This window comes from Juglans microcarpa x Juglans regia, chromosome 7S (genome assembly GCF_004785595.1).
Source record: "Juglans microcarpa x Juglans regia isolate MS1-56 chromosome 7S, Jm3101_v1.0, whole genome shotgun sequence".
In the NCBI taxonomy this organism is placed as follows: domain Eukaryota; kingdom Viridiplantae; phylum Streptophyta; class Magnoliopsida; order Fagales; family Juglandaceae; genus Juglans; species Juglans microcarpa x Juglans regia.
The window spans coordinates 3,652,308-3,679,947 of record NC_054607.1 but is presented as its reverse complement, the minus strand read 5'-3'; the positions used below and the strand labels follow the sequence as shown (position 1 = coordinate 3,679,947).

The following is a 27,640-nucleotide window of genomic DNA, read 5'->3' as shown; positions in this document are numbered from 1 at the left end:
AGATGTACCATTTTTTTTTCCTTTAATTTTTGTGTGGTAGGAGGGCAAGATATATCATTAAGTAGAAGGAATGAAGGGCAGATGAGGAGAAATTAACTTTTTCAATCCACTATCTAAAAGTGAAAGAAAAACAAAATTGGTATTATAGAAATGTTGGGCTAATATTGCTGTCACTGCATAAAAGAAAGGGAGAGGAAAAGTTGATGGAACACATCCTCTAGAGTCTGGTCATTTCTACAGCATTTTCTGATACCAGAATCATTCATATCCATCTGTCAATTCTCAATTACATCAATAATCTCCATAGAACTCTCCTCCATAGACCACATCAATAATCTCCATGGATACCAGAAATAAACTTTTTCAATCCACCATCTGCAATCTGGACAGAGACATTCATTTTAGCAAGAATACAATCTCATGCTTCACTTCAATTATCAAAATATTTTTCTAGCCTCAGGATTGTGGTGACAGAGATCATAAATGTTCATTGAGAATCACATATAGATTCCTTACTTTACAATAACAAAAAGAGGCCAATGGCTTCATAACAGTTAGCTTCTTGCCCTCCGTTTTACATCATCCTTTTCTTTCATGAACTGTCAAGGTCACATATCCAACTTTGCAAAGTTGAAGGATTAGTTGACCTGATGTACAAAGAGCTCACAACCTAAGCCTAACTCCGACTGTACAATTTTCCATTTGTGCAAAATTTGCAGCCAAGCTACCATATTCTATTCTGATCTTCTCCTTTCCTTTAAGCACCTTTTTCAAGTACCCATCAATCCACAAAGAGGTTTTTTTTAACTCCTGAGAAGAAATAACAAAAAGTTGAGCAAAAGGGATTCTACACTTTAAGACCGAGGTCCTCAATTTCTTTTGATTCCATATGACTTTCACCATTCTTTTGACCAAAAAATTCATCTTCTTCAGCATCAAAACTAGCATGAACACTGTAGAAGACATATACAAGCACGGCAAGAGCTGAAAAAAATCCAAACCGCACATAGGATGGCCCATTCAGAGACCCCAGCAAGAAAATGTTCAAGAATATTGATATGGAAGGTATCCATGGCATCAAAGGGACGCCCCAGAACTCAGGCTTCCTAGCTTGTGGAACCATGCAATGGAAAATCTGTATTAATGCCAGTGCAATTACACCACAGGCACTGAGCATGAAGCCTTTAGGATTTCCCGGTGGTGCAAATTTCCAGATGAAGGTGAATATGATGGAGGTAAGGGTAAATGAGCACAAGAAAGACAAGGTCGGTCGCGGATCAGTTGTCCCCTGTGCAACATAACGTCTGTAGATCACAGCATTTGCCACCATGTAGAAGACAGAGAGTGTGCCGATGGAAACAAGGTCAAGCAGGACTCTCAGCTCAGTGAAAAGGGCAATGGCTGCAGTGAAGACTCCTGTAAGGGAAATGATACATATGCGTGAGAAAGATACAGCACAAAATGACTTTCTTAGTTTCACTTCCATTGTTTTAATCCAAAACGGAATTCTCATCATTTAGGATACAATACATTTCAAGGGAAAAGTCCAAAGGTCCCACGGAGATAAATTTCCTACCATGATAGGACATTGATAGATTATTCTTCAATAAGATCTATTCAGCTGCTTTCAACATTCTTTGATCACGGGGGACAGTGACCACGATTATTATCTGTAAATGGTGGATTTTCTCACAGAACTGGGGAGGGTTGGACCAATTTACACCATTCAACAAAGACTTCAAAATCAAATATGATCATTTGGAGTGAAAGGGACCGAGTCAAATCAGCCGCCCCATCTATTTTAAAGCAAAATTATACTGTGCTACGAATGCAATGCACTGGTGTCAGGTATATGGACTCAGTCGCTAGTGTGCCAGTTATTATTGTCATAAGACCCAATTCATGTATTTATCTCTCTGCCACTCGATATTCAGCAAGTAAATCTTTTTCTCTACCTTATGCTCCTATAATCTCGCTCGCACCACATGTCCATCGTGAACTAAGAAGTGCTGCAAAACCTTGTCTACATCTCACGAAAGGACTAAAATCAATGGTGCAAGGTCCCAACGCATGGGAATCAAACACCTGGTTATGACCCTACGGAGGTGCCAACAGGCCAAAGGTATATACTTCATCAAAAAAACTAATTATTGGCAAAAATCCTCAGTCCCCTAAATAACCCACTTAAAACAAATTCATCAAATTTTGAGATAATCAGAGCTTTGAATGCTTAGTTAGTGTGTCAGATACGAGGAGGCCCTCATTGTCTGGTTTCTCGAGAAACAAACAAGAGCTATCTCATAAAAAAAGTAAATAACGCAAACAAACTCAAAAGCCTACCATTATTTAACAACTCTATTTACATCCAGCTAATACTATGGCGTCACTTTATTAAAACTAATTACAATTTTACCTAACTATCTTCAATTTGAAATAAAGGAGTATCATTTTCCCTGGGAAACTCAAAACTAGCCTTCCAAAACCGAAACGTTCGTGTAGTTGGGACCACCCCCAGCGAAACTATTACAACAGTTCAGATTCGGGCGCACCCAAGCAGTCCCAATGGCCACACAGTGTACACCATTATAAACAGTAATAAAAGACAGTTAAAATTGTCTAAAACAGTTGTCGTTTGGGGTTTGAAAGGGAAAAAAGTGTAACGTACCCAGAAAAGCGGAGGCGTTGACGGGTGTGGATGTCTTGGGGTGGACCCTAGCGAACCAGGCGGGGACAACGCTGGACCGTCCGATTACGCACATGTACCGAGCCTGTCCCAGCATCGCCACCAACAAGGACGTCAGAATCCCGAAGCTGGCTCCCACTCCGATCACGTTCGAAACCCATCCCCAGCCGTCCGATTTCCCTCTGAACGCCGCCACAAACGGCGTCTCGGCGTTGAACTGCAGGACGGTTAAGGACATGTCAGTCATTTCGAACGCACTCCACCAAAATCGGATTTGGATAAAGTAGAATTATCAAAATAAATAAATAAATTGTCTAGAAAATTAAAATTAAAATAAAATATATGGCTAATAAATTACCAATTTACCATATCGTATGGAAGGAGCTTGGACATTGAAGCGGCCATGAGGCAGTAGAGAATGGTGACGAGTATGACGGAGCCCGAGACTCCGATAGGGATGTCCTTGACGGGATCCCGGACTTCTTCGGCCATGGTGGAAACGGCGTCGTATCCTATATAACTGAGATAGACCATAGCTGCCCCTTCGAAAACGCCTGAAGCCCCGAAAGGAAAGAACCCGGATGGGTGGTGTTCCGGGTCGCCGGGTTCAGTGAAGTTCCTCCAGTCTCCTTGCCAGAATCCCACCAGTATCACGAACGCTATGAACAAAATGTGCAGCCCCGTCAACACCATGTTCACCACCGAGCTCTCCCTCGTACTGAAAGAACCAAAGAAAGGTGAAGTGAGATTGAAAAACTGGGAATGCGAACCAGAAAGTGAGGATAGGAATGATTTTCGTGGATTCATACCTGTAGCAGATGATGAGGGTGATGATCAAAACGACGACGACTGCGACAATATCGATTTGGTTGAAGCCGTCTGGGAGTGAAGGGACAGTGAGTCTCCATTTATCGGTGGACACTCCAATAGCTGTGCCCAGATAGGAAGTGAAGCTTCTTGCGACGGCGGCGTTTGACATCACGTAGTCCATCACGAGGTTCGCGCCGGTCAAAAATGCGGCGAACTCGCCTGCGCAAAAACTCAATGAGGAATATTAGTGACGGTGGTGGTGATATATGCGCTAAGAAGAAAATTGTAATAAAAAAAAAGTGGGTTAGGGTGGCGGTCACAAACTGACCAAAAGTGACGCGGAGGTAGCTGAAAGCACCACCAGCGACGGGCATGTCGACGGCGAACTCGGTATAGCAGAAGGCGGAAAGGAGGGCACAGAGGCCGGCAATGGCGTAGGAGAGGACGACAGCAGGGCCGGCACGAAGAGCGCCCCGGCCTGTGCTGACGAAGACGCCGGCACCGACCATGCCGCCGACGCCGAATCCGACGAGGTCGAACCATCGGAGCGTCCGCTCCATATAGGGACCTGAACGAGCCCTGACCCGGCTGACCTCGTCGAAGGAGGTGGAAACGGAGCAGGCACGGCGGGAAAGCCGGGTGGGGGTCTGAGACAGTGCCCGGAAGTAGGCTTGGAGGCTCGAGAACGACGAGCCATGGCTCTCCATTGAGTACCTCTCTCTGGTATATATTTGAGACTCTCACTCAGGAAGTCCGTATGCGGGTGAGAAGGTAAGAGTGGGTGAAGGGGGTTTATAAAGGTACAGCAGAGGACATGGAAGTTTCGTGAAAAAGGAAGGGTAGTCTGACAATGGACGGCGTGAAGGATGAGCCCCTGTTGCTTTGTATGGGGGACTGGAGAAACTACCGGAGATACCATCCGTTTCCGAGAGTGAGGGGCCCACTCAAATGGCCCACAATTAAGCCTGGCTGGTTCACTGTTGCTACGAGTTAACGTCTTTTTAACGATTAATTATAGTTTTACTTAACTAAGTTCTCTCGGAAAATGTTGTAAACCACACAATTATCTATTTTTATTTTATTTTATTATGATGATAGATACCTCTCATCCAAATTAAATTATACTATATAACTATTTTATTATATTTGCTCTACAATCTACACGACTTAAAAATATAATTTTTTAATTATAAAATAGATATGATATATTATTAAAATTAACACATGATATCTCTATATTGATCTCACTTGTGATAGCGTGAAATTACAATATATATATATAATGTAAAATAGACCTAAAATCAAAACAATGAAAAAGAAACTAGAAAACCATTACAAAACTTAAAACGTGAAAATAAAAAACCACCACCAAAGGTGGTCGGGTGCCCGTCTTGGGTTAAGTCTAAACTGAAACTTGATCGAGATTAGTTTAATCTAATTTTAAGTTGAGTATAACTTCGAAATATTCAACTTTCAAATCATTAAACCTATCTCAAATCAAAACTTCTTTACACTTGAGACTCATAATTTTTTTTAACTATACACCTATTTATAAGTAGGATTCACAATCTTTTTTAACTTTTTATAAATATATTTAAACACATTTTAACATCTAAATACATCTAAATTAATATTATGTGGGGCTCACAAAATTCATTATTATTCATAAAAAAATTCAATTCATCTCAACATTCAAAAGGAGCCTAAATCTCAATCGTCCAAAGGGTGATCATCTAGGGCCACCTATCCTAATGGTGACTTTTTTCTTTTTTTTCATATTTTATGTTATTTATATGAAAGAAGTTATTTGTATAAATCTCAAATAAATAAGTTCAGCATAATAACTTTATAAAAAATAGACTCTACCATGAAAAAAATATAAAAAAAGTATTTTTTTGAAAAAGACTTGCACGAAACTTATCACTTGCAACTCGTTAAAATTAAATAATGTTACTCAACATCTCTTTTATTATTATTTTTTTCATTATCCAATGCAGTATTAAATAAATTATTTAATATATTTTACTTATTAATCTATTATTTAATTAAAAATTTTAGATACAGTCATTTTTACATATTTTTTATACACTTAACTATTGTGATTTGTTGTATTATTATTTTTTAATATAAAATAACGGTAAGAGAATCAAAATAAAGGGACGAGTAATAGATTTTTCTTTTTTAAAAAAAAAAAAAAAAAAAAGGTTTACCAAGCACGGATATTGTGCATAGAGGCAGGCGGCGGCGTTATAGGAAAAAAGAAGGTGGGGGCCTCTTTTTATGCTTTGAGGGTGGCGTGGGGAAGCGTCAATATCTATGTGAAAGACACACAGAAACAGCCACACATTCCCATTCATCGTATTAATAATAATAATAATAATTATTATTATTATTATTATTATTATTATTATTTATAATGATGTTCTGTTTCTTTTGCTTGGGGGCCCAAATAACAACATTCTGTCCACAACACCTCCACCGCGCTTTACGTGTCGTTGCTCCTTCATGTACTTTAGTTTTCATCGTTCAACTCCATGAACTCTATCTCCTTGCTCTGTCTCTCTCGCTTTCTGAGAATGCAGACCAGTTCTATCCGAAATGCATAAATTTGTCTGCAAAACCACTGTGCGCCGTTGCTGTCAGAACTCTGTAGAAAGGCTATGCCTAATAGAGTGGTTAAAAATAAAAAGAATAATGATAGATATTCAAACTTTTTTTTATAATTATATTTTAAAAAATAATATTATACATAAGTTATTATTTATATATATATTTTTTTATATTTGTAATTTTTTATAAGAATATTTTTTATAAAATATAGGATAATAAATAGTGAGTGATTTATTTTTTTATTATTTTAAAATAAAGATATTTATATAAAAAATATTATTATAAAAAATATTATACGTCTATAATTTCCTAAATAAAAATCTTATCTCTTTGTGTCCAACCAAAACTTTCCATCAAATTTTTAAAAAGATGCAAAGTTCCGAAGATGGGTTCCACAGAATCATTAACGGAGTTCTTTTAGGCCAACAAGGGCTGAAAATTCAACTCCATTTTTATTTACTTTTCCTTATTAAAGAATGGTTAGAGATCTGTCCTCAGCCTTTTTAATAGCTCTGATTAAGTTTGAAATGTGGTTTCCACCTTAAGGTAAGAGTACTACTGTAATGGTGTTGGCTGGCCTTCATATTTTAGTGGAGTTTATAACCCAATTAATTTTAAGCTTCCATAACACAATTTTTGTCCTGAGGAAATGATTACAGATGCCAAACATTTACAGCACAAAAAGTTTTACCTCTCAGAGCTCAAAAGGTATGAATTTTAGAAGAAAAATGATAGTTATAATGGTGAGAGAATAAGTGTCGTGTAATTAATTTAAAAAATAATAAGATTTATTATAATTTTTTTATATAAATTTTATATTTATTTATTTTTTTAAATTGATTAGACGATACTTATATACTTTACAATTAAACGTAAGATTACATATTTTGAAGTGAGTGTAATTGTGAAGCTATCAGCAAGTCAAGCACAGCTGCTGCTTTGGCAGAGGCTTGATGGCACCACAAACCAGATGTCACTACAAAAACTTATCTAACTTGCTTCGACTTGTACGTCAATTTCAATTGCTTATTTACCATTTACCTGCAGATGGTCTCCATCGCTTTGAGATCATCATACACAATAAAATCTAACCTAAATATTCTCAAGATTTTTCACATCATCCCCTTTGACCATTGTTCCTGTATTACTCCATTATTCAATGCAGTGACTGAGAGTGGAGTGGACTGTCCAGAACGTATGAACAGTGTCCTGTATTGGCTCTCGGACATTATCTTTTGAAGCACCATTCCCACCCCCAAATAAATTTTAATACAATACTACTCTGTGGTCCAGTATTTATTGTTATGCGTATTGTTCAGTCTATTTTTTTTTTATTTTTTTTATTTTATATTTTTTAATACATTTGAATATTTTTAAAAAATAAAAAAATATATTAATACACTTAAAAACACTTTCTTAATCACTAAGTAAAAAAAAAATTTATTTACCAAACGGTAAAAAAAAACGATCAAATTGGAACGGCATACTAGTATTTTTCTAAATTTTATGCCTCTCCCTCCTTAAAAGGTGGTGGCCTAGTCAAAGTCAAACCACAAAAAAGATTAAAAAAAAAAACAATGGGTTTTTCTAGCAGCTTGTTTAAAAATGTTAATCATGCTTAGGGATCTTAAACATAGTGGAAGGTAAAGCCTTTTTGAGCTTATGCAAGCAAAGCAAATCAGACTTCAAAACCATCATACTATTCTCTATTATTATGCAGTACCAACTGATCTAGAAAAGCACAGTACTTTATTTACTTGTTTTAGTTTTCTTTTCTAGCTTAAAATAAACAGTTCTTTTAGCTTATATTTATAATAAAAGGAATATTATGCATAAGCTACTGTTCACTTTTACACCTCATATCTATAATTTTTTCATAAAATATGAGATGTGGAACGGTAAATAATGACCGATGAAAAGAATTTTTCTTCTAATAATGGGAGACAAAACTGCAAATCAAGTCTTGTTGTGTTATTAATATAGATAACATTTGAAATAGAAGGACTTGAAGTCAAATTGTAAAATTAGTAGATTGGGCAGGTCAGTTAAGCCCAATGGAGCCTAGGGCCCTTTATCTGGTCTACTCATAAATTCTTGAAAATTATAAGATAACCCTGATTCTTAAATAAGCTTTCACAATTAGCCTCATAAGTTTGTTTATTTATTTATTTTTCACTATCTGCACTAAATGGTTTCAACTGTGTTACATATTTGAGTTGCCCTTAACTTTTTTGAAATCTCAGTTGGGGCGCCCCCCCCCCCCCCCCCGCCCAACTTTCTGCTTCAATGGCAGGCTATGGCTGAAGGTCACATATTATTGGTTCGTTTGTTTGCAGTTGGGGCAGTTTGCTTTGCATCATTTGTTTTCGTAGATGAGATTAGTTAAAATTAAAATTAAAAGTTGAATAAAATATTATTAGAATATATTTTTTAATATTATTTTTATTTTAAAATTTGAAAAAATTAAAATTTTATTTTATTTTGTGTAAGAATTTGAAAAAACTATAATGATTAGATGAGATGAGATGAGTTGAGAGGAGTTGTGAAAACAAACGAAGCCGGACAAGGAATCGCCACATTGTAGTTTCCACTTGAAAATTTATCTTGAAACAAAACAAAAAAAAAAAACATTGTAGTTTCCAACTAAAATTGCCGCCCTATGGCCTGCAAATAGCACTCATTCCTTTACACTTCGATCCCTCCCTATATATTACCATATTGCAGCAAGTATTAAGGAAGTCAGCTTTATATTTCTACATATCAAATCAAGTTCTGCCTTCAGGTAGCATGTCCATGGCCTTCAGTACTTCCAAGCGCTTGTGCTGCTTTGCACTCGTGCTTTCCTTCGCTGCTATCCGCATAGTGACTGCTGGAGATGAAGATATCATCTCAGATTTTGTAGTCCCAACAAACATCACAGTTGATGACAGCTACTTCACACTTACCAACTTGAGGGCTGTTGTCGGGGCACCTCCGCCCACAACCTTCAAGGTCTCGAAAGCAAGCCTTGCTGAATTCCCGGCCCTTGCTGGCCAAAGTGTTTCCTATGCGATTCTCCAATACCCGGCTGGCTCTATCAATCCACCTCACACCCATCCTCGCTCTGCGGAGCTCTTGTTTCTCCTTGGTGGTGCCCTGGAAGTTGGGTTTATTGATACTACTAATAAGCTCTACACTCAGGTACTCCAAACTGGTGACTTGTTTGTATTTCCAAAGGGACTTGTTCACTACCAGTTCAATAGTGATGCAAATAGTTCTGCCACAGCAATCTCTGCATTTGGGAGTGTAAATGCTGGAACTGTCTCAGTTCCAACAACTGTATTCACTACCGGCATTGATGATGCGATCTTGGCAAAGTCTTTCAAGACTGATGTTGCTACCGTTCAGAGACTCAAGGCAGGGCTTGCCGTCAAGGCCTGAGAAAGAAAGGGCCAACTTAATAAAACACCAAAGTTTTTTGATTCTCAGAAATTTTTGTGGGGGGTAGAGAGATTACATTCAATGTTAAACTGAAATGGTAATGAAATAATAGTGAACTACTCTTTTTTGTCAAGACCAGACCATATTGTCTCATGTTCATAGTTTCTTGTGGTTGACACGCAATGAATTCATACCTCGGTGCTTAATATTTTTCAGGATTATGGCCATTAGTTTGATGAAATTCCAATCGATCACTATGCCCTTGCAAATTTTGTAAATTATTGTAGTTTTCGTAAATTTGTGACTTCATGTATTTCGTTAGATCTACTTTACAATAAAAATAACTTGACAATCTGATGAATCTCATAATGCCACATCAGTTTGTAAAATTACCTTTGTATAATTCATTTGTGGCTAGACTATTTTTCAAAAAGTATTATATGCCACATCATTATCCCATTGGTTAACGACACATTATTATGAGATAATAAAGGCTCTTGGATTTGAAGCCAATTTTCTGGAAGAACGATGAAATATAATGTCACTGCTCACATTTTTCAAGAATGATTCAGATTGTTCTAAGCCAGTCAGTTTATCATCAAACATACAACTTTGTTGTTTCCAGTTGAAGCAATCAAAACGATATCATAACAAAATCTTGAATCCATCATTTTCATTTTCCTTAGATGGTAGTAAAGATTGATATTATTGGTTCAGATATCACCACTTACAATCATAAAAAAAAAAAAAATATATATATATATATATCCAAGAAAACTTGAAAGCCGTTGATTTGGAACTTCTTCACACCATTTCAGTGTGCAGGCCCTTCCAAGCCACACCAGCAAATATTAACTAGAAAAAGGTTAGTGTTCGGGAATCCCATTTCTAAATTTCAGTCATTCATTCAAGAATCTTGCCCTAAATCTTTGAATAACAGACATGGAGTCTTTCAATCTCAATAGCAGACTGCATGAACTTCATAGGCTGTAGGAGAAATTGATTTAGAAAATTGAGTGAAGGAACCTTGTTTTGGCTTCAGCACAACCTAAATCTGCACCATTTCTTACTGTAAAATGTCAATGTTTAATGACCAGGGAAGGGAAAGCCCTCAATATTCATAAGAGCTGGTCATATCATAAATGCAAAACAGAAGCCCATAAAAACAAATGCAAAAGCACAAGGAATCGAAGGTCAAGATCATTAACAGAAACCTCTGAACAAATTAAGAACCTGCATACAAGCAGGCCTCATGTAAATTACAGTTTAAGAGATGATAACACCAAACGTACTATTTTACAAAGACCAGATCTGGTCGAGAGTTAAAAGTTGGCTACATTTTATTTTTCCTCATCTCCAAAGCAAGAAGCTATCCGCTAGTGCAGTTGAACATTTCAATCCTGATGGGTCCCCTCAGATTTCTGAAAACAATAAAATCATAAGTAAACGAAATTGAATATGAAATCAAAATAATGCAAGAGATAAGCTTTACAGATAAATTAATAATAAGCCACCAGAATACATCATGACATACTACACCAAAACCCACTTCCACTCAATAAACATTGGATTGGGGAATGGACTATCGTCAATTCACATCTAACATAAATTCATCTTTTCAGCTTAAATGTCCAATATCCTAAAAACAACAACTCACAATAGGACACCAAAGTCACAAACTACAAAAACCAGTTCTTAGCCCAATACTTGAAGAAAAATGACTTCGTAATCCTTCGTTGCTACATTTTAAAACAAAATCTACAGCTGCAGCACAATGCATGATTCTACGGCACATCATCCATCATTTAAACAAAGACGCCTGTATCATTTGACCTAAAATTAATATCGGGATGAGTAGTGGAGGAGTAAGGCAAACCTTGACTAAAGAGGAAGTAGCTAATTGAAGTTTTCCAAAACTTATGAAACTTAAGCCAAGCTTTGTTCCCCTGTATTGCTTTTTTAAATTAAGCACTAAAAACCACATCAGTTTTCTTGTTTCTTTCTTCTGGTTCCTAGAATGTAGTAGGTGTTTTCTTTTGTATGCTCCCTGTATACTTGGCAACACCTATTTCATTCTCATTAATAAAGTTAATTTTACCTATAAAAAAAAAAAAGAAAAAAGACCACATCATGTTGGTTGAGTGGCCTTAAAATTTTGGCTTGCAAACTGGGATACTGGATACATGTTTCAATAAGCCATCCTATCAACCAAGACCCTTAAGGTCCCGTTTGGATACAAAAACACTTTCAACCCATCTCATCTCATCTCATCTCATCTTTGACAGTCCTCATTACAAGGGGATCCTTGTGAAAACAAGTTATGACCGATTGATGCAAATCTAACAACTAATACTTCATAATGTGTTCTTCTATCGGTTTATCAAATAATACTTAGCCAAATCAAACAAGATAGAACAGGAAAACAATAACGTAGCACCCTCATAGTTTGTCGTGAACAAGATGCCAAGGGTCCATACCTTGTCCCCATTCTCTTTTGCTTTCTCCGCCTTTTCTTTCTCTGTCTTTTGCTTCAGCTTCTCCAACCTCTCCTTCTCCATTTTCTTTCACACAAATCAACAAATTTGTCGATATAAGCCCATGGATCAGGGAAGAAAAGGCTAAACAATAAGCGAAAGTGATTACGTAACAAAAATGAATTGATCGAAGCTGTTTGGTTGATGAGAAAGCTGAGTCAAAGGAAAAGATAAGACAATAATGCAAAACGATGAACCCGAAGTGAAGGAGAACAGATAACAAAGAACAAAAAAGGCGAATCATTTACTGGCTAAGAAGATGAATACATAAATAAGTACTGATGTTCAAAAATCGTGTGAGTTAAAAAGTTAAAAAAAGGAAGCATTCAACATCCAAAATCTTTTCTTCTCCTACCTTTTACCTCGGCAACCAAACTGAGGCTTGCTCAACATTTGGTTGCTGAGAAACCCGAGGAGAAAATATTTTCTGACAAAATCCATTATTAAAAGACGACCTCTCACCTCGACCGAGCCAAACAGTAGCACTCTCAAGCTATTTCTACTGATCTCCCATCTTTTTTCGTTCTCAGCCGAGCCAAACAGTAACACTCTTAAGCTCACCTAGATTAAAATTTCTACAGTTCTCCTCTATCTTTTTCGTGATCGATCTCATTCACTTCTTCTCAGATCCCAAAATAACGGAAGTCTCATTTTCCTAAAGTTTTCTACCATTTTCTTATAGCAAACCACACAGGGACTGAAATGGTAATAGAGAAATAGAAGACCTTAATGTAGACGTTTTCGGCAGCGCGCTCCTCCTCGCCCAGAACCCGGCCCTTGCCGTCACTGAAGTAGCGAGTCGTACCCCGAGTCAACTCCATGGAACGAGACACACTCGCCGAGACTCGACTCAGCACGGATCTCATGGCCATTTTTCAACGATCTGGGTATTTCCTTTCGTTTTACAAAAGAATCCGAAGTCGCAGTCCAAGGGCCCTAAAAGTTTCCATATTTATAGTGCGGGTTTAATTTTATTTTTTTTTTTTGAAGGGAAGGGCGGGTTTATTGGTAACGGGATATAATATTTTTCCTAAGAACATTTGACATGGCCGCTACTTATATATATTGGCGTGGCACAACTCAAACCGTCCATGTTGTTTGAACGGTCCAGATTCGTCAAGAAATAATTCTCTCTTAAATCCTGCTTTTATTAGGGTAACTCGGAAACTGACTCACCCGACTCATCGACAGAAATTGAAGCATCGATAGGCGAAGATGTATCGTCCTACCAGAGGTGGCGTTCGGGGTGGTCGAGGACTCGAGATCGTAAGCTCTCTCTGTGTGTATTCAAGTAGGTTTTTTTGGCTCTCGAGTTTTCCTACTTTTCGATCTTCTTTTAATCGATTGCAATGTAATTTGATTTTACGGATTTCTCTATCCCGAAAATTATTGGAATCTGAAGTGCGTGGTAATATATATTCTTATTTTTATTGAAATTTGAAATTAGGCGGATAGGAATTCTATTGAAGGTTTCTGTTATGCTTCAGTAATCATGAACAAATCCTAGTTGTCTCGCTGGTTGAAATTGGAAATGAATAGGATATTTAAGCTTTAAATGGGATTGAAAAGGTTGAATTCGTGGATATAAAAAATATATATCTAGGTTGATTTGGTCGCTTGTTATATTAACGATGATACAATCGCAATGTAAACGATGGAATAACTGATAACAGAAAGTAGAGAACGTGAAGAGTGAAAGTCGTGAAAATATTCGTGTATTCATTTGTCATGTACAGTTGCTATTTATAGCACAAGGAATCAAATAACAGAATGGTAAATAAGTAAATTGTATTTTACAGCTCACTAAATATGAATTGAATTTATTATGCCACAGTTAGTCTGGTGGCCTTCCAGGTGTTTGAGAATTGTCCTTCTTTAATTCCAATACCCCCCGCAAGATGGAGAGTAAACGTTGATGACTCCTATCTTGAATAATAATCGTTGAAAAGCTGGTGAGTGCAATGGTTTAGTAAGCAAATCTGCCAATTGGCAGAGGAAGACACATGAGCAGTTTTGACTTGTCCTGCTAAAACATTATCACGAACTAGATGGCAGTCTAGTTCGATATGCTTGGTGCGCTCGTGAAATACCGGATTTGTAGCAATGTGCATGGCGGCAATATTATCACAGTAAGAGTAGTAGGTGTTCCAATGATGATGCACAAGTCTGTAAGCAGATAGCGAATCCAAGTGAGCTCACAAACCACGGCTGCCATGGCTCTATATTCCGATTCAGTAGATGACCTCGAAATCGTGTTCTGTTTCTTTGACTTCCAGGAAACAAAAGAATTTCCAAGGAACACACAAAATCCCGTAGTGGAACGACGTGTGTCGGGGCAATTTGCCCAATTTGCGTCGGAATATGCAACAAGTTCCATGGTGGAATTTGCTGGAAGAAAGATCCCCTGTCCTGGAGTTCCTTTGACATATTTAAGAACCTTAAGAACGGTATTATAATGCGGCACTCTTGGGGTGTCCATAAATTGACTTAACAGGTTGACACTATAGTTCAAATCTGGCCTTGTGTTGGTTAAGTATAGCAACTTCCCAACCAATTTTCTATAAAGTGCTAGATCGTGAAATAATTCACCTTCATCCCGTTTAAGCTTGATGTTTGTTTCCATTGGTAAGGGAGATGGTTTAGCTGCTAGGAGTCCAGCTTTAGCAAGAATATCGAGCGCATATTTGCGCTGGCAGAGTTGAATCCCATCTTGTGTGCGGCCTACTTCCATACCAAGAAAGTATCGCAATGTACCCAGATTTTTAATGCAAAATTTGGTCTCCAAAAATTGCTTAACAGCATTGCTTGAGTTGGTGTCTGAGCTCATGAGAATAATGTCATCGACATACACGAGTAGTGCGATGAATGAGGTTGTAGTGCTCTTGGTGAAGAGGCTATAATCTGCCTTGGATTCAACAAAACCAAATTCAGCTAGGGATGAAACTAATTTAGCATTCCATTGACGGGATGCTTGTTGCAAGTCATATAAGCTCTTCTGCAAGCGGCAAACTTGAGTGGTCTTGGCTGCAACATGACCAGGTGGTGGTCTCATGTAGAGTTCTTCAGCAAGCTCGCCATACAAGAAGGCATTGTTTACATCAAGCTGTTGTAATTCCCAACCTTTGATGGCAGCAACTGCTAAGAGACAACGGATTGAAACAATTTTAGCAATGGGTGAGAATGTATCATGAAAATCTATACCTTTACGTTGGGTAAAACCCTTTGCTACTAATCGCGCTTTAGCTCTTTCCACGGTTCCATCGGCATTGAATTTGAGCTTGTAAATCCACTTACAATCAATTGGTCTCTTGCCTGGGGGAAGATCAACAATGGTCCAAGTCTCATTGGTCCAAGTCTCATTGAGCTCAAGAGCAGCAAGTTCCTGATCCATTGCCTCACGCCAGATTGGATGTTGGATGGCTTGTGTATATGATGTTGGTTCAGAATTTATGGAGACAGATGTTGTGAATGCCCGAAACTGAGGGGATAAGGATGCATAGGATAAAACAGAGGAAAGGGGAAAAGAAACATGCATACCTGATGGAGAGGAAGATCTAGGAACAATCATTGTTGATGTCGATTGGTGAGGATTGGTGGTGGTGGCTTGTTGACAATGGTAGTCACGTAGGAATGCAGGGTCTTTTTTTGGTCGAGTTGATTTGCGAAGAACTTGGGAAGTATCATCATGATCAGAGAGGTGGGTTATTTCATTGATGGGGTCGATTGAATTATGAGAGGGTGAATCTGGTAAGTTATTCATGGAGTCATGAGTGGAAAGTGAAGTTGGTAAATCTAAATGGGTTGTGCGAGTGTGAGTAGGTGAGGAAGGTGGAGAGTATGTGGTGTCAATATGGTCAGGGAAGGTGTGAGTGTCGAAGGGTGATGATGAAGATGTTTGAATGGGAATGAGTGGTGCAGTGTTGAGTTGTTTGAGGGGAAATATTTCTTCATGAAAGATGACATCTCGGGAGAGGAATACTTGATGGTTTGTGAGGTCAAGCATTTTATAACCTTTGACACCATAAGGATATCCAAGAAACAAACATTTCCGAGTTCGAGGTTCGAATTTTGTTCTAGCATGTGATAGGGTGGAAGCGAAACAGAGACATCCAAAGACCTTAAAATGGCTGTAGGATGGTTTGGTTTTGTAAAGAGCTTCAAATGGAGTTTTGTAGTTGAGAGTTGGAGTAGGTGTTCGATTGATTAAGTATACTGCAGTGGTGACAAGGTCAGACCAATATTGAAGTGATAATCCTTATTGAAATTTCAGTGCCCGTGCCACATTAAGAATGTGTTGGTGTTTGCGTTCGGCAAGAGCATTTTGCTGAGGTGTGGCGACACATGTTGTTTGATGTAAGATACCTTTGGAGTTATAAAAATCTGGCATTTGGAATTCGGCGCCGTTATCGAATCGAATGGTTTTGATTTGAGCGTTGAATTGAGTGTTAATAAGAGAAAAAAAAATCAAGAGTGAATTTCTAGCCTCAGATTTTGTTTTAAGCAAATAGAGCCAGGCACACCTGGAGAATTGGTCAACAATAGTAAGAAAGTATTTAGCACCATCATATGATTGTGTTTGGTTAGGTCCCCAAATGTCGACTGAAATAACATCAAAAGCTTTAGAGGCATTCAATGCCACGTTTGGAAAGGGCAATCTGTGTTGTTTTGCAAGAGGGCAGATGTCACAAGGAATTCTGGATTGATCAGAATGTTTAAAACTAGAATCAATGTCATGTAAAAGATGTGGAACCATGGAACTGTGTCCAAGTCTAAAATGCCACAATGTAAACTTATCAAACTTGGTAGCAGTAGTGTGATTAACGGAAATTGAAGGAAACAAAGTATGAACATGCCATTGCAATGTGTTTGGTTTGGGTCTGGATAGTTGCAAGTGATATAAGCCATCATGCACCGCTCCCACTCCAATCGTCATCCATGATGAAAGGTCCTGGATATAACAAGAGTTGGAAAAAAATAGGAGACAACAATTAGAATGATGTGTTAAGGATTTGGCAGAAATAAGATTAAAAGAAAATTCAGGCACACACAACACACGATGAAGAATCAAATGAAGTGATAAGTGTACATCACCAATGTGTGTAGCAGCAGTAGTAGAGCCATTGGGAAGTTTGATCATGCGAGAAATGGAAGTGATATTGTGAGTGAAAAATTTTGGGCTACAGATCATATGATCTGTAGCGCCTGTGTCTATAATCCAGGATGTTTGTAGATGTGATGCTGTGTTAAAAATAGAAATACCAGAGACAGGAGGGAAACTAGCATGAACGTTGTTTGCAACAGGTGGAATGTCATCACCATGAGTAGGATTGAGTAAGGTAATGATTTGGTTGTACTGCTCGAGTAATAGGTGGACCATTGGTAATTTCCTCCTGCGCAAGGGAAGATTGGTTAGCTGAGGATTTAAATTTGTTGTTGTTCTTGTGGCCAGGAGGAAATCCATTCAATCGGTAACATTTTTCTTTAGTGTGTCCAGGTATACGGCAATGTGAGCACACTGGGAGGTTAGGATTTGCTTTGAAACAACGCTCAGGGAGTGTCCTGGTACCAGAGCAATGACAGAAAACACCAAATCATCCAAGCAATCCAAAAATGAAGACAACCCTCACCATCCCGCTAGCCCCTACTACATTCAACCTGGAGAGGGAGCCTCATCTCCCTTAGTTCCTGATTTGCTTACCACAGAAAATTACGTAACCTGGGCAAGAACAATGCGTCGGGCCCTCAATATCAAAAATAAGCTTGGGTTCATTGATGGTACAATCACCAAGCCAACAAACCTTTCTGATCCTCTCATCGCACCATGGGAGCACTGCAATGACATGCTCATAACCTGGCTCTGATACCATATTAACGATGATACAATTGCAATGTAAACGATGGAATAACTGCCTTGAGTATGCGCAGAAAAGGGAGAATAACAGAAAGTAGAGAACGTGAAGAGTGAAGTCGTGAAAATATTCGTGTATTCATTTGTCATGTACAGTTGCTATTTATAGCACAAGGAATCAAATAACAGAATGGTAAATAAGTAAATTGTATTTTACAGCTCACTAAATATGAATTGAATTTATCATGCCACAGTTAGTCTGGTGGCCTTCCAGGTGTTTGAGAATTGTCCTTCTTTAATTCCAATATGTTAAGAAATTAATGCATTTTATTTTTCTGGAGAAGTGCATGGATATTTTTAGAAGTCTCTAAAATGAGTTGAAACAAAGGATCTGTCGTATGGGTTTCTTGTTCTCTAGTGGGATTTCCATGATATATGGTTTTGATAGGATGTTACTAACTTGCAAAGTACTTTACAGATTATATCTGAGATTATTGCACATAGTTTTCTTGCAGATTTTTACTTGTACATTCAGAACTTCTCGTTTGAATCTTTTGTTAACTGTGCTTTGCTTGTGATGCACAGAACTTAGCTGGGAGGAAGTAAAGGTTGATAAGCATCGAGAGAATTACCTTGGTCACATATTGTAGAGATTTTGCCTCTAGTTCATGGTGGGGTTGTGTGATGTTTGTGTTTTTGGATGATATTTTGTTAGTTGTAAGACCAGGACGGTAGGAGGTTTGGTGGAATGCCTGAGAGTCCTTTAAGTTTCAACTATTAGGCGAATGGCCTGAATAAAATTTAGTTCTCTTTTTGGACAGCCAGAAAAGTTGTTTTGTTACCGAGTTTTGTACAGGATTTGTTTCTTGGATTTATAAATATAGCTTTGTGTTATCTTTAATGCGCTTCTGAAATATTCAAGGCCATTCTTTGGTAAAGAATGCCTGAATTTCCCTGTTTATTGATGTGACAGGGAAAGATCTACACTGGTATACCAGGGACAAAAAAGCTTGGGATTCAGTAATGGAAGCTGCAAAAGAGGAGGTAAAAAGAATTTAAGGAACGGGAGGAGCCGGCCATGAGGGAGGCCCTTGGCTTAGCTCCTAAACGTGCTAGCAGCTTGATAAGCATGAGTTTTCTGAGCTTGTGGAACAAAGGTCTACTGCAGAGGACTTGGGTGCAGGCCATGCTGAAGCTGCTCAGGTTCACGGTCTTGGTTTCTCAAGGTGTATATATATGTGAAAAACAAAACCAAAGGGATTGGGTCCTGCCCTTATAATATTCGTCCAATTTGAATTTTTATGTTTGGATTTATGATCTCTCATGATGTTTATCACTTGCAAAAACCTTGTGGAAAAGTTCTTCAAGTATTCTGTAACTCTAATTTGGTGATTTTGAGTACCGTTTGCGTCTTTTAGTTTTATTTGACATAGATGCATCGAGTGCAGATGTTAATCTTGGCAACGGCATTGGTACTAATCGATGCACTTCTTCTGTTTCTTTTCATTGTTTTTTACCTTTTCTCCCTTGCATGAATTCCTTTACGAACTGCAGAGCACCTCGCCCTTGGGAAGCAACGAGCTCTATTGAACCCACAGTGGAGGATGTTTCAGCTGAGGAGGAGAAGGTGGTTATGCCCGATCAGTCACCAAGTAACACCAGAGAAAAGGAATCCGAGGATGAAAGTAGTCAAAAGAAAAGAAGGCGCGAAGAGTGGAAAAAAGCGAAGCAGGAAAGGCATGAGAAGCGGCATTCTCGTGATTCGGATGACAAGAGGCAATGCAGGAAAGACAAGGAGAAAAGGAGGCATGAGTCTGATTCTGATTAACATGTTTATAAAATTCTGAAGTCGTGGTTCATTCTTCTATGTTATCTACATAATTTGTGAAGTTTTTTATTTCTGGAATCAAAGTTTACATAATCTGTAAATTCAAATGAACATCGTTTGTATGTAATTTGGGTTGTTGAGATACAAATCCCATAAACCTGTTAGGCACAATTCGGAATCTCATTGTTAGGAAATGAACAGATTGTACAGAGGGAGCAGTAAATTCACTTTAGAGGTGAGAATTTGGAGAGTAACACAAATAGTCTTATCCTATTTCTATGGTACTGTATTGTGTACGTGTTTTTTTTTTTTTTTTTTTAAAAAGAAAAGACTAAGAGCTGATTCAAAGATTATTGCATGAACCTAGTATGACTGTATCATAGTATGACTGTATAATAAACGTAGAATGCCGACGAGTTTACATCTGTTAAAATTTTACTGCATACATCTTATTGAAAAATGAATGGATTAATGTTTTAAGTGAAAAAATAAATAGATTTTTTCATCAATCTTATAATTTTATCTCTTAATTTTTCAACTTAAGCCATTGCAAATATATATTTTTTTTCAACAAAGAAAAAAATGAGTTTTTTACTCTTTTTAATAGTGGAGTCGTTTTATATATATATATATATATATACACACATACTAGCAGTTATATAACGTGCAAAGGTTTGCCCATTTGTCTAATTGAAAATGATGTGTCCAAAAAAATAATATGATGTGTAAAAATAATATGTTTTTTTTAAAGAAAATTAATTAGTTAATAATTTAATGCACAGGAGTAGGAAAATAAATTTTAACAAGCATCATAATGATAACAAAACGTTACAGTAATATGAAAATTAAAAGATTTTGGATATTTTAACAATAGCTTTCTTAGCAAAATATATGAATTGCGTAAAATTCAACCATAATACTCAATGACCCAAGGAGCACTGAAAAAATACATAATCTTTTATTTATATAGTGCTCTCACATTTTTTCATCATTAAAGTAAGTCTCTTCTATTTTGAAAACTCCAAAAATATTATAATGGTAGAAAATCATTTTTATCTAAATGATTTTAGTTAATTAAGAATATTATGAGATTTAAATTATATTAAAAATTCTAATTATTTATATGATTTTACTCTCTTAAAAATATTTAATAAAACTCTATTATTTATTTAATGATAAAATATTAGTATTTTATATATTAAAGTTGAATTTATATTTTAATTATCTATTTTAAGTTAGTTTAACCTCTACTGTTGGATCAAATTTGGAGATTGAAGATGAATGGTTGAGATTTAAAATCCCAAAGCCTAACTTTTCCCCTCATTTTTCCCTCCTCCCTCTCTCTCCTACCTCCCTCGAGCCGCACGCCCCTCTCCCTCTCGATCTCTCTTCTCCTCGGCTCCTCCCAGCGCCACCGGCCGCCGCTACCGCGCTACCACCAAGCCTAGTCATTGGTGACCTTCCCCACGCCGATCTCGTCTCGACAGGCCTCTCTCTCTCCCCCGCAATAGGCCGAAACCTGTAGCCCTCTCTTCCTCTACACGCATGGGTTTCTCCTCGTGTGTGGTGATTTTGTAATTTATGTGATAATTTGTGTGGTGATTTGTGTAGTGATTTTTGTGGTGATTTTGTGATTTTTGTGGTGATTTTGTTATTTGTGTGATGATTTGTGTGGTAATTTTGTTGTGAGGATAAGAGAAAGACACGGATGCACGCAGCACTGTTCATACTGTTCATGTAGCACTGTTCATCACAGTAGCACTGTTCATTACTGTAGCATATTCATCACTATAGCATTGTTTATACTGTAGCACTGTTCACGTTTATAGCCACTTAAATGTGGTGATTTGTGTGATGATTTTTGTGGTGATTTTGTGATTTGTGTGGTGATTTGTGTGGTAATTTTGTGATTTGTATGGTGATTTTGTAATTTTGTGGTGATTTGTATGGTGATTTTGCTGTGAGGATACAGAGAGGGACACGGATGCACGTAGTACTGTTCATACTATTCACTGTAGCACTGTTCATTACTGTTCATGTTTATAGCTGCTTTTAAGTTAAAGGATATATATATATATATATATATATATATATTTATATAAAGCTTGTACAAGACTTGTACACAAATGCTCTGTTTGGATACATAAATAGTTTCATCTCATCTCATCTCATCATTACAAATTTTTTAAATTTCCACACACAATATAATAAACAATTCAACTTTTTCAAATTTCAAAACAATAATAATATTAAAAAATAATATTCTAACAATATTTTATTTAAATTATTTAAAACTATCTCATCTTATCTTACTATCCAAACGAGCTTGCATGTATCCTTCTTCTTTGCATCAGCTAATGTTTTTAGAATAATGATATACATACAATATATTTCACAACACATATTAATAATTTTATAAAATGATGTTATTTTTATAAAAATGTTCTTTATTTTATAAATAATTATATAAAATATTGCAAAAAGTGTGTATTTAATGTAACATTCTCGCTTGATAATAAGAGCATTGGCATTGTACTCATCAGTTCAATCTTCAAAATTTGATGAATTTATGTTTAAAATTACTGCATTGGATTCACCAATTATTAAAATCTAAAACTTTGAGCTACAGTGCATTTCAATTCATCTTCAAATTTGAAGACTTACTATTCACACTCTATAACTATTATTTTATTTACTTAAATTATTATTTTTCAATTTTGAAATACAATATATTTAAGTTGGGAAACAATAATTTAAGTATCAAATTAAATTATTAATTAAAATATGGGTAATGTAATTGTAAAATATGAAAAAATAAATTAAAAATATTTTTATTAAAAAAATAATATAATATTATTATTTTGATAAATCTAATGATTAATATAATATAAAATTATGGATATAGATGTTTTGAATTTATGAAATATATATATTTTTTTATTAAATTTTAAAGATGAAAATGATAATGCAGTGCTAATCTAATATCCGAATGTATCCGTGCCCTTTTCCGGAGAAAGTGCTGAAAAAGAGAAGGAAAGACGACTTATAGCATTGAAGTCTGCTGAGGGAATCTTTCGAACAAAAAGGACAGCCCTGAAGTCCTAAAGCAAAAGCTCAGAAACTGTGAGTGGCAGAGGTTATTCCGTTAATTAATGGGATAGTCAAGGGTATTCTAGGAATCTAAATACCAATGTATTTTCTTTAGTTTTTATTTTTCATTAATTTGTCTTCAAGTAGGAACACAAAAGAAGCAAGGGGGAGGGAGAGAGACAGAGAGTGTAGAGAGAGAGAGGTGTGCTAGCATATGTATGTACTTTCTCGCTCTTCTATGATCCGCAATTATTTCAGGCACCAATCTCTCTCCCTCTTTCTCCGTTACATAACAAGTATATAGTTGCGATATCCGCTCCCAAGAAATCTGATCAAAGTAGGATCGTATCTACTTCAGGGCGTTCCTTTTTTGTTTTTTCCTTCTCCTGTTTGTTTGACGTTTCGGCAAAGAGAAAATGGTGTCGGCGAACCGTGAGATGGTGGTTTACTGCTTCGACACGCTCGTCTCTCACTACAACAGCGAAGATGCTCCTCCCCCCGCCTTCGATGAGGGTCACCAGTATCTCTCTCTCTCTCTCTCTCTCTGTCTCTCTATTTATCTTATATATGTATGCATGTACTTGTAGGCGGGGCTGATGGATGTGTTTTGATGTATTGGATGTGATATGGCTCCTTGGGTTTCATCGATTGTTATGTTCTTAATTTTCAGAGTTTTTTATTCTTTTTTATTTTTTTTTTGCTCAGTTTAATTTTGCCAATGGAGTTTGTTTTGGTCCCGAAGTTAATAACGGTTTAGTTGTTATTATAATTACTTATATTTTTTTTTCTTCTGGTTTTCATTTATGCCCGAAATTTAAGTTTTTTTTTTTCCTCTCTCGTTCAGGTGTTGCTTATTGGGATTGCTATCTAAAGTTTTTTTTTTTTTTTTGTTATGATTAGAATTTATGTGAGCTTTATGGATATGGATAAATGGAGGGTGTCTATACTAAATGGAGAATTATTTTGAGGCTAATTATAGCTCCTGTAAGATGAATTCAATTCTAAAGTGGGTTGGTTAATCTGTGATAGGGTCGAGCTGGGGATAGAGCAGACTCTTGAGTACATTCATATATTATAGTATTAACTTTTCATCCAAATATTAGTATTGGCATTTCCAAGGTATACTGTAGTTTGTTTTTCAACACAAAAAGTTGAGAACTAATTTAACAATTTTGAATTGTGTTAAATATAACATCGCATGATTAATATTTACATCAGCAGCATTGACAGTTGGTACTCCCTGACTTAGTGACTTACCATGGGTAGCTAACTCCACTATCTTATAGTGAGTGTTTTGAACCTATTATGTTCTTTTGTTTTTTCTTGGAAGGAGAAAGGGAGGGTGGGGGTTAAATTAGAGGACTAGAAAAAACGTAATGTTGACATTTTATTTGATCTTCTCTTCTGGCGTCTACATATGTGAAAACTTAGATAGTCATTTTTGGGTTTTCTCAAGCCTGAAAATGAAATGCATGCCTGTACAACCTGTTTTTTATATGTGACCCAATTATATGGACACTTGAATTATGCAAAACTATAATTTATAGACTTACACCGATCAGTAAGTTGCTTCTTGAAATCAGACCCAAGTGAGTTTGATAGGGCTCGAATATGTATAGCTTAAAGAATGCTATGAAGTAAGAGATGCATTACCTTGTGATTTGCACACCAGACTTTGTATTGCATGATATTCTTCTCTGACACAATTACTACTCTTACGATAATGATACATTGAGAACTCTTTTACAATTATTTTACAACCCATTTTACAATCAAACAATGCAATCATGTCACTTCATTAAAAATGGATTTCAGTTTTAGAAAACTACCCTCCATTTCATATAGAGTTGTACAATAGTTGTAAAAGAGGTGTGAGTTGATCATTTTCCACACTCTTTGTCCCAGTCCATTATTTGTTACTTGGAAGAAAGTGGTGAATGGAGGGGAGCCTCGTTTACGTGGATGTATTGGAACTCTAGAAGCTCGTTGGTTGATTAATGGATTCAAGGACTATGCTCTGACCAGGTATTTTTGGAAAGCATGTCCTTTGCATCTTAGCTATTCAAGGATTGTATATTTTGCTGCATATACTTTTTTTTATAAGTAAACAAAACAAAAAATATTTTGCTGCATATACTTCTCACTTGTGGACGTTTATACTTACTGTATTCTTTTCCATTTTTTCGCCTTGTATTAGGAGTAAGCTTCAACAACATATATGATGGTGACGAATGATATGTGTGTACAGACCAGCTGTATGGAACATATGATGCGTTATAGTGTGTGCTTTTGATACTTACTAATTGGCAGTTGGCAGAAAAAATAGCAATCACAACTATATATTGGTCACACAAAATCACTTATAATTGCAGAAGTAGTTAAGATTTATTGGATAGTGAAGCTTCTTATATCTGTGGCTTGGGAAGTTTTATTCTGTCAAAAGACTAACGTTGGGTCGTATCTGTAGTTGGTCACCACTGAAGATATTGCTGCTTCTTTTGTTACCCCTGTTGAGGTCGGTCCAGTTAAACCTAGATTTAGGCCTGGGGTTAAGCTGGGTTGTTGTTGTCTCATCTAGAGCTTGTTTGGCCCGGAGAACAAGGATAATTTGCTATTGGTGTTTTTGTTTTTGGCTGTCGTAATCCTTATTTTGTTGTTAGTTCTATTGCATGCCTCTGAATCTCTTTTCTTTTTATCTGTAATGCATCACAGTGCTTTGAAGGACCGCAGGTTTCCCCCCATACAGGCTAAAGAATTACCATTTTTGGAGTGCACAGTTTCCATTCTGATTGATTATGAAACTGCTAACCACTATCTTGATTGGGAGGTATCTGCGGGTTCACTTGTTTCGAGTTTGGTGGTACTTTAGGTTACAATCTATAGACATTTAATTTATTATCTTCTCTTATGATCCATTTCATGCTCATAAAATCTGATAGCATTTTCTACCCCAAGAATGCCTTATAGGTTGATTCTGACTGTTTGTATATTATTGTTGTGACTCTGTTTAGGAATGATTTTAAGTTTTAACAGTGAGATTGACTGAAGTTGATAAACCTGTAATTGTATGAAGTTGATGGTAGATGTTCTTTTGGAATATTGGTTTACCATGTAGCTTCTTTCAAATGTACAATATTTTGATGGATGGAGTTTTCAGATTGTTGATTGCCATGAACCTTCCTGTGCTGATTGGACCATTCAGTGCATTGGTTAGTGCATGGGATTGATTGTTTAAATACTTTAATTTGTAATTCTCATACCATGGTGGAGGTTGATGATCAAATGCTGAATCTAATAATACATAGGAGTAGCATGGTAGGGATTCACAATGGGATAACTTTTGTTTTACATGGTGAGTTCTTATGGTATATGTTTATTTTTGCCTTCTTTTCCCACTTTGTGTGCTTAGTGAGTTTTTACTGCAGGTTGGAAAGCATGGGATAATTATTGAGTTTACCGATCCAGACAATAATACAAGGCGAAGTGCCACATATTTGCCTGAGGTGGCTGCCCAAGAAGGTAACAATTCTCGCTACAGTACATGCCAATCAATTGGGTAAACTCTTTTTTAGTTATTTTCATTAACATATAGGTTGAAATTCTGTGATCTTTTATTTTTTTTAAAGAGGTCAATGTCCCTTAAATTATATTAAAGCCCTCACTTGTGGTGGAGGAATACCATATTACATATCCAAGCATGCTTATCCAACATGCACATCCCTAATCCACTGAAATTCTTTGAGCTGCAGAATTGTACTATAATCTACTTGCAATATATTACTCTTTTGTGTCAAATTGATTTTAAGTAGATGACCCATAGGGGTCTTGTTTCTCTGTTTAATATTTTGTGTCTTCATCCAGTTTCTCTAGAGAACCCATGTTTACTCATCCCAACTGTTCAACTTCATGCATTGGTTTTTTCTTAACTGGGTCATATATTGGTCAGTTTTACTACAGATACTGTTTCAAGTACTCATCCCCCTTCTCATCCCTCTAACAGAAGTGTTAGATTTGTGTGTAGAAGTGCAGTTTTGTTCAGTTACTCAAGTTTTATTTTCATGTGTGTACTTTGATTTTAGCTTGGACAAAAACGGAGGCAATAGATTCACTGATGCGAAAAGCCGGGTACAATGGCACCATTACTGAGTCCCTCCGAAAGCGTATACTGCTGACACGTTATCAGAGCACGCTGTTTACAATGCATTACAGTGAATATCTTGCCTATGTCAAGACAACCAGAGGCGCCGCTCCGTCTATAGTTGGGGCTAAGCCCGGAAATCATTGATTCTTTCAAATAGCTTTTGCTTAGAGCACAAGCTATTCTTCCCAGAGTTCACTGGGTGGGGATGGATATGTTTGTCTTCCATCTCAGACACCTAAGTAATTGCTGTGCCTGTCCATATCATTCTCCAAATTCATTTGATTTTGGAGAAAGAAACCAGAAAGAACAGGTTTCCTTGATTTTAATATCCAGCATTCATGATTCAAGTTCACCTGCTTCTCGGGGAAAGCATTGCTGGTGAAAAACTTTAGAGTCTGTAAGTTAAAAATTTGTCATCCCAGAGTGTTTCATCTGATTATCTTTATGTTCATTGTTCAGCTCCATTTTCAGTATCTAAGCTTGAGAATTAACACAAAACATATCATATCGTTAATGTGACAAGCTTGAAAATTAGCATAAAAAATGAGCTTTATTTTTATTTTTTTTAATATGAGTTAAACACACTGATTTGTAAGCAGCAGAATTCAATGAATGGTCGAGAAAAATGAAGATGGGTCTTGGAACAAACTTATATCATTGATGATGTTTATATTTA

At 36.6% G+C, this 27,640-nt stretch overlaps 4 protein-coding genes and 1 pseudogene across 4 annotated transcripts; 3 read left to right on the top strand and 2 right to left on the bottom strand.

The window, feature by feature from the left end:
- Positions 1-247: 247 nt before the first annotated feature.
- LOC121240361 (cationic amino acid transporter 7, chloroplastic-like) lies at positions 248-4,337 on the bottom strand. The gene is made up of 5 exons (XM_041137780.1): positions 3,822-4,337; positions 3,493-3,712; positions 3,050-3,401; positions 2,666-2,900; positions 248-1,416 (listed from the first exon to the last, which is right to left on the bottom strand). The coding sequence occupies exons 1-5, from the start codon at positions 4,198-4,200 to the stop codon at positions 848-850; spliced, it is 1,755 nt and encodes a 584-aa protein (XP_040993714.1). The 5' UTR covers positions 4,201-4,337; the 3' UTR covers positions 248-847.
- A 4,332-nt stretch (positions 4,338-8,669) lies between these two features.
- LOC121240363 (germin-like protein 9-3) lies at positions 8,670-9,670 on the top strand. The gene has a single exon (XM_041137782.1). It carries the CDS (start codon positions 8,891-8,893, stop codon positions 9,521-9,523), a length of 633 nt encoding a protein of 210 aa, XP_040993716.1. The 5' UTR covers positions 8,670-8,890; the 3' UTR covers positions 9,524-9,670.
- Positions 9,671-10,712: 1,042 nt separating this feature from the next.
- LOC121240364 (uncharacterized protein At2g27730, mitochondrial-like) lies at positions 10,713-13,010 on the bottom strand. Its single transcript, XM_041137783.1, has 3 exons — positions 12,783-13,010; positions 12,001-12,084; positions 10,713-10,944 (listed from the first exon to the last, which is right to left on the bottom strand). Exons 1-3 carry the CDS (start codon positions 12,927-12,929, stop codon positions 10,918-10,920), a joined length of 258 nt encoding a protein of 85 aa, XP_040993717.1. The 5' UTR covers positions 12,930-13,010; the 3' UTR covers positions 10,713-10,917.
- A 2,620-nt stretch (positions 13,011-15,630) lies between these two features.
- Positions 15,631-19,975, top strand: LOC121241471 (annotated as a pseudogene).
- A 2,985-nt stretch (positions 19,976-22,960) lies between these two features.
- Positions 22,961-27,403, top strand: LOC121240362 (uncharacterized protein At2g38710-like). Its single transcript, XM_041137781.1, has 5 exons — positions 22,961-23,343; positions 24,729-24,848; positions 25,536-25,650; positions 26,249-26,342; positions 26,903-27,403. The coding sequence occupies exons 1-5, from the start codon at positions 23,240-23,242 to the stop codon at positions 27,106-27,108; spliced, it is 639 nt and encodes a 212-aa protein (XP_040993715.1). The 5' UTR covers positions 22,961-23,239; the 3' UTR covers positions 27,109-27,403.
- The last annotated feature ends 237 nt before the right edge of the window (positions 27,404-27,640 follow it).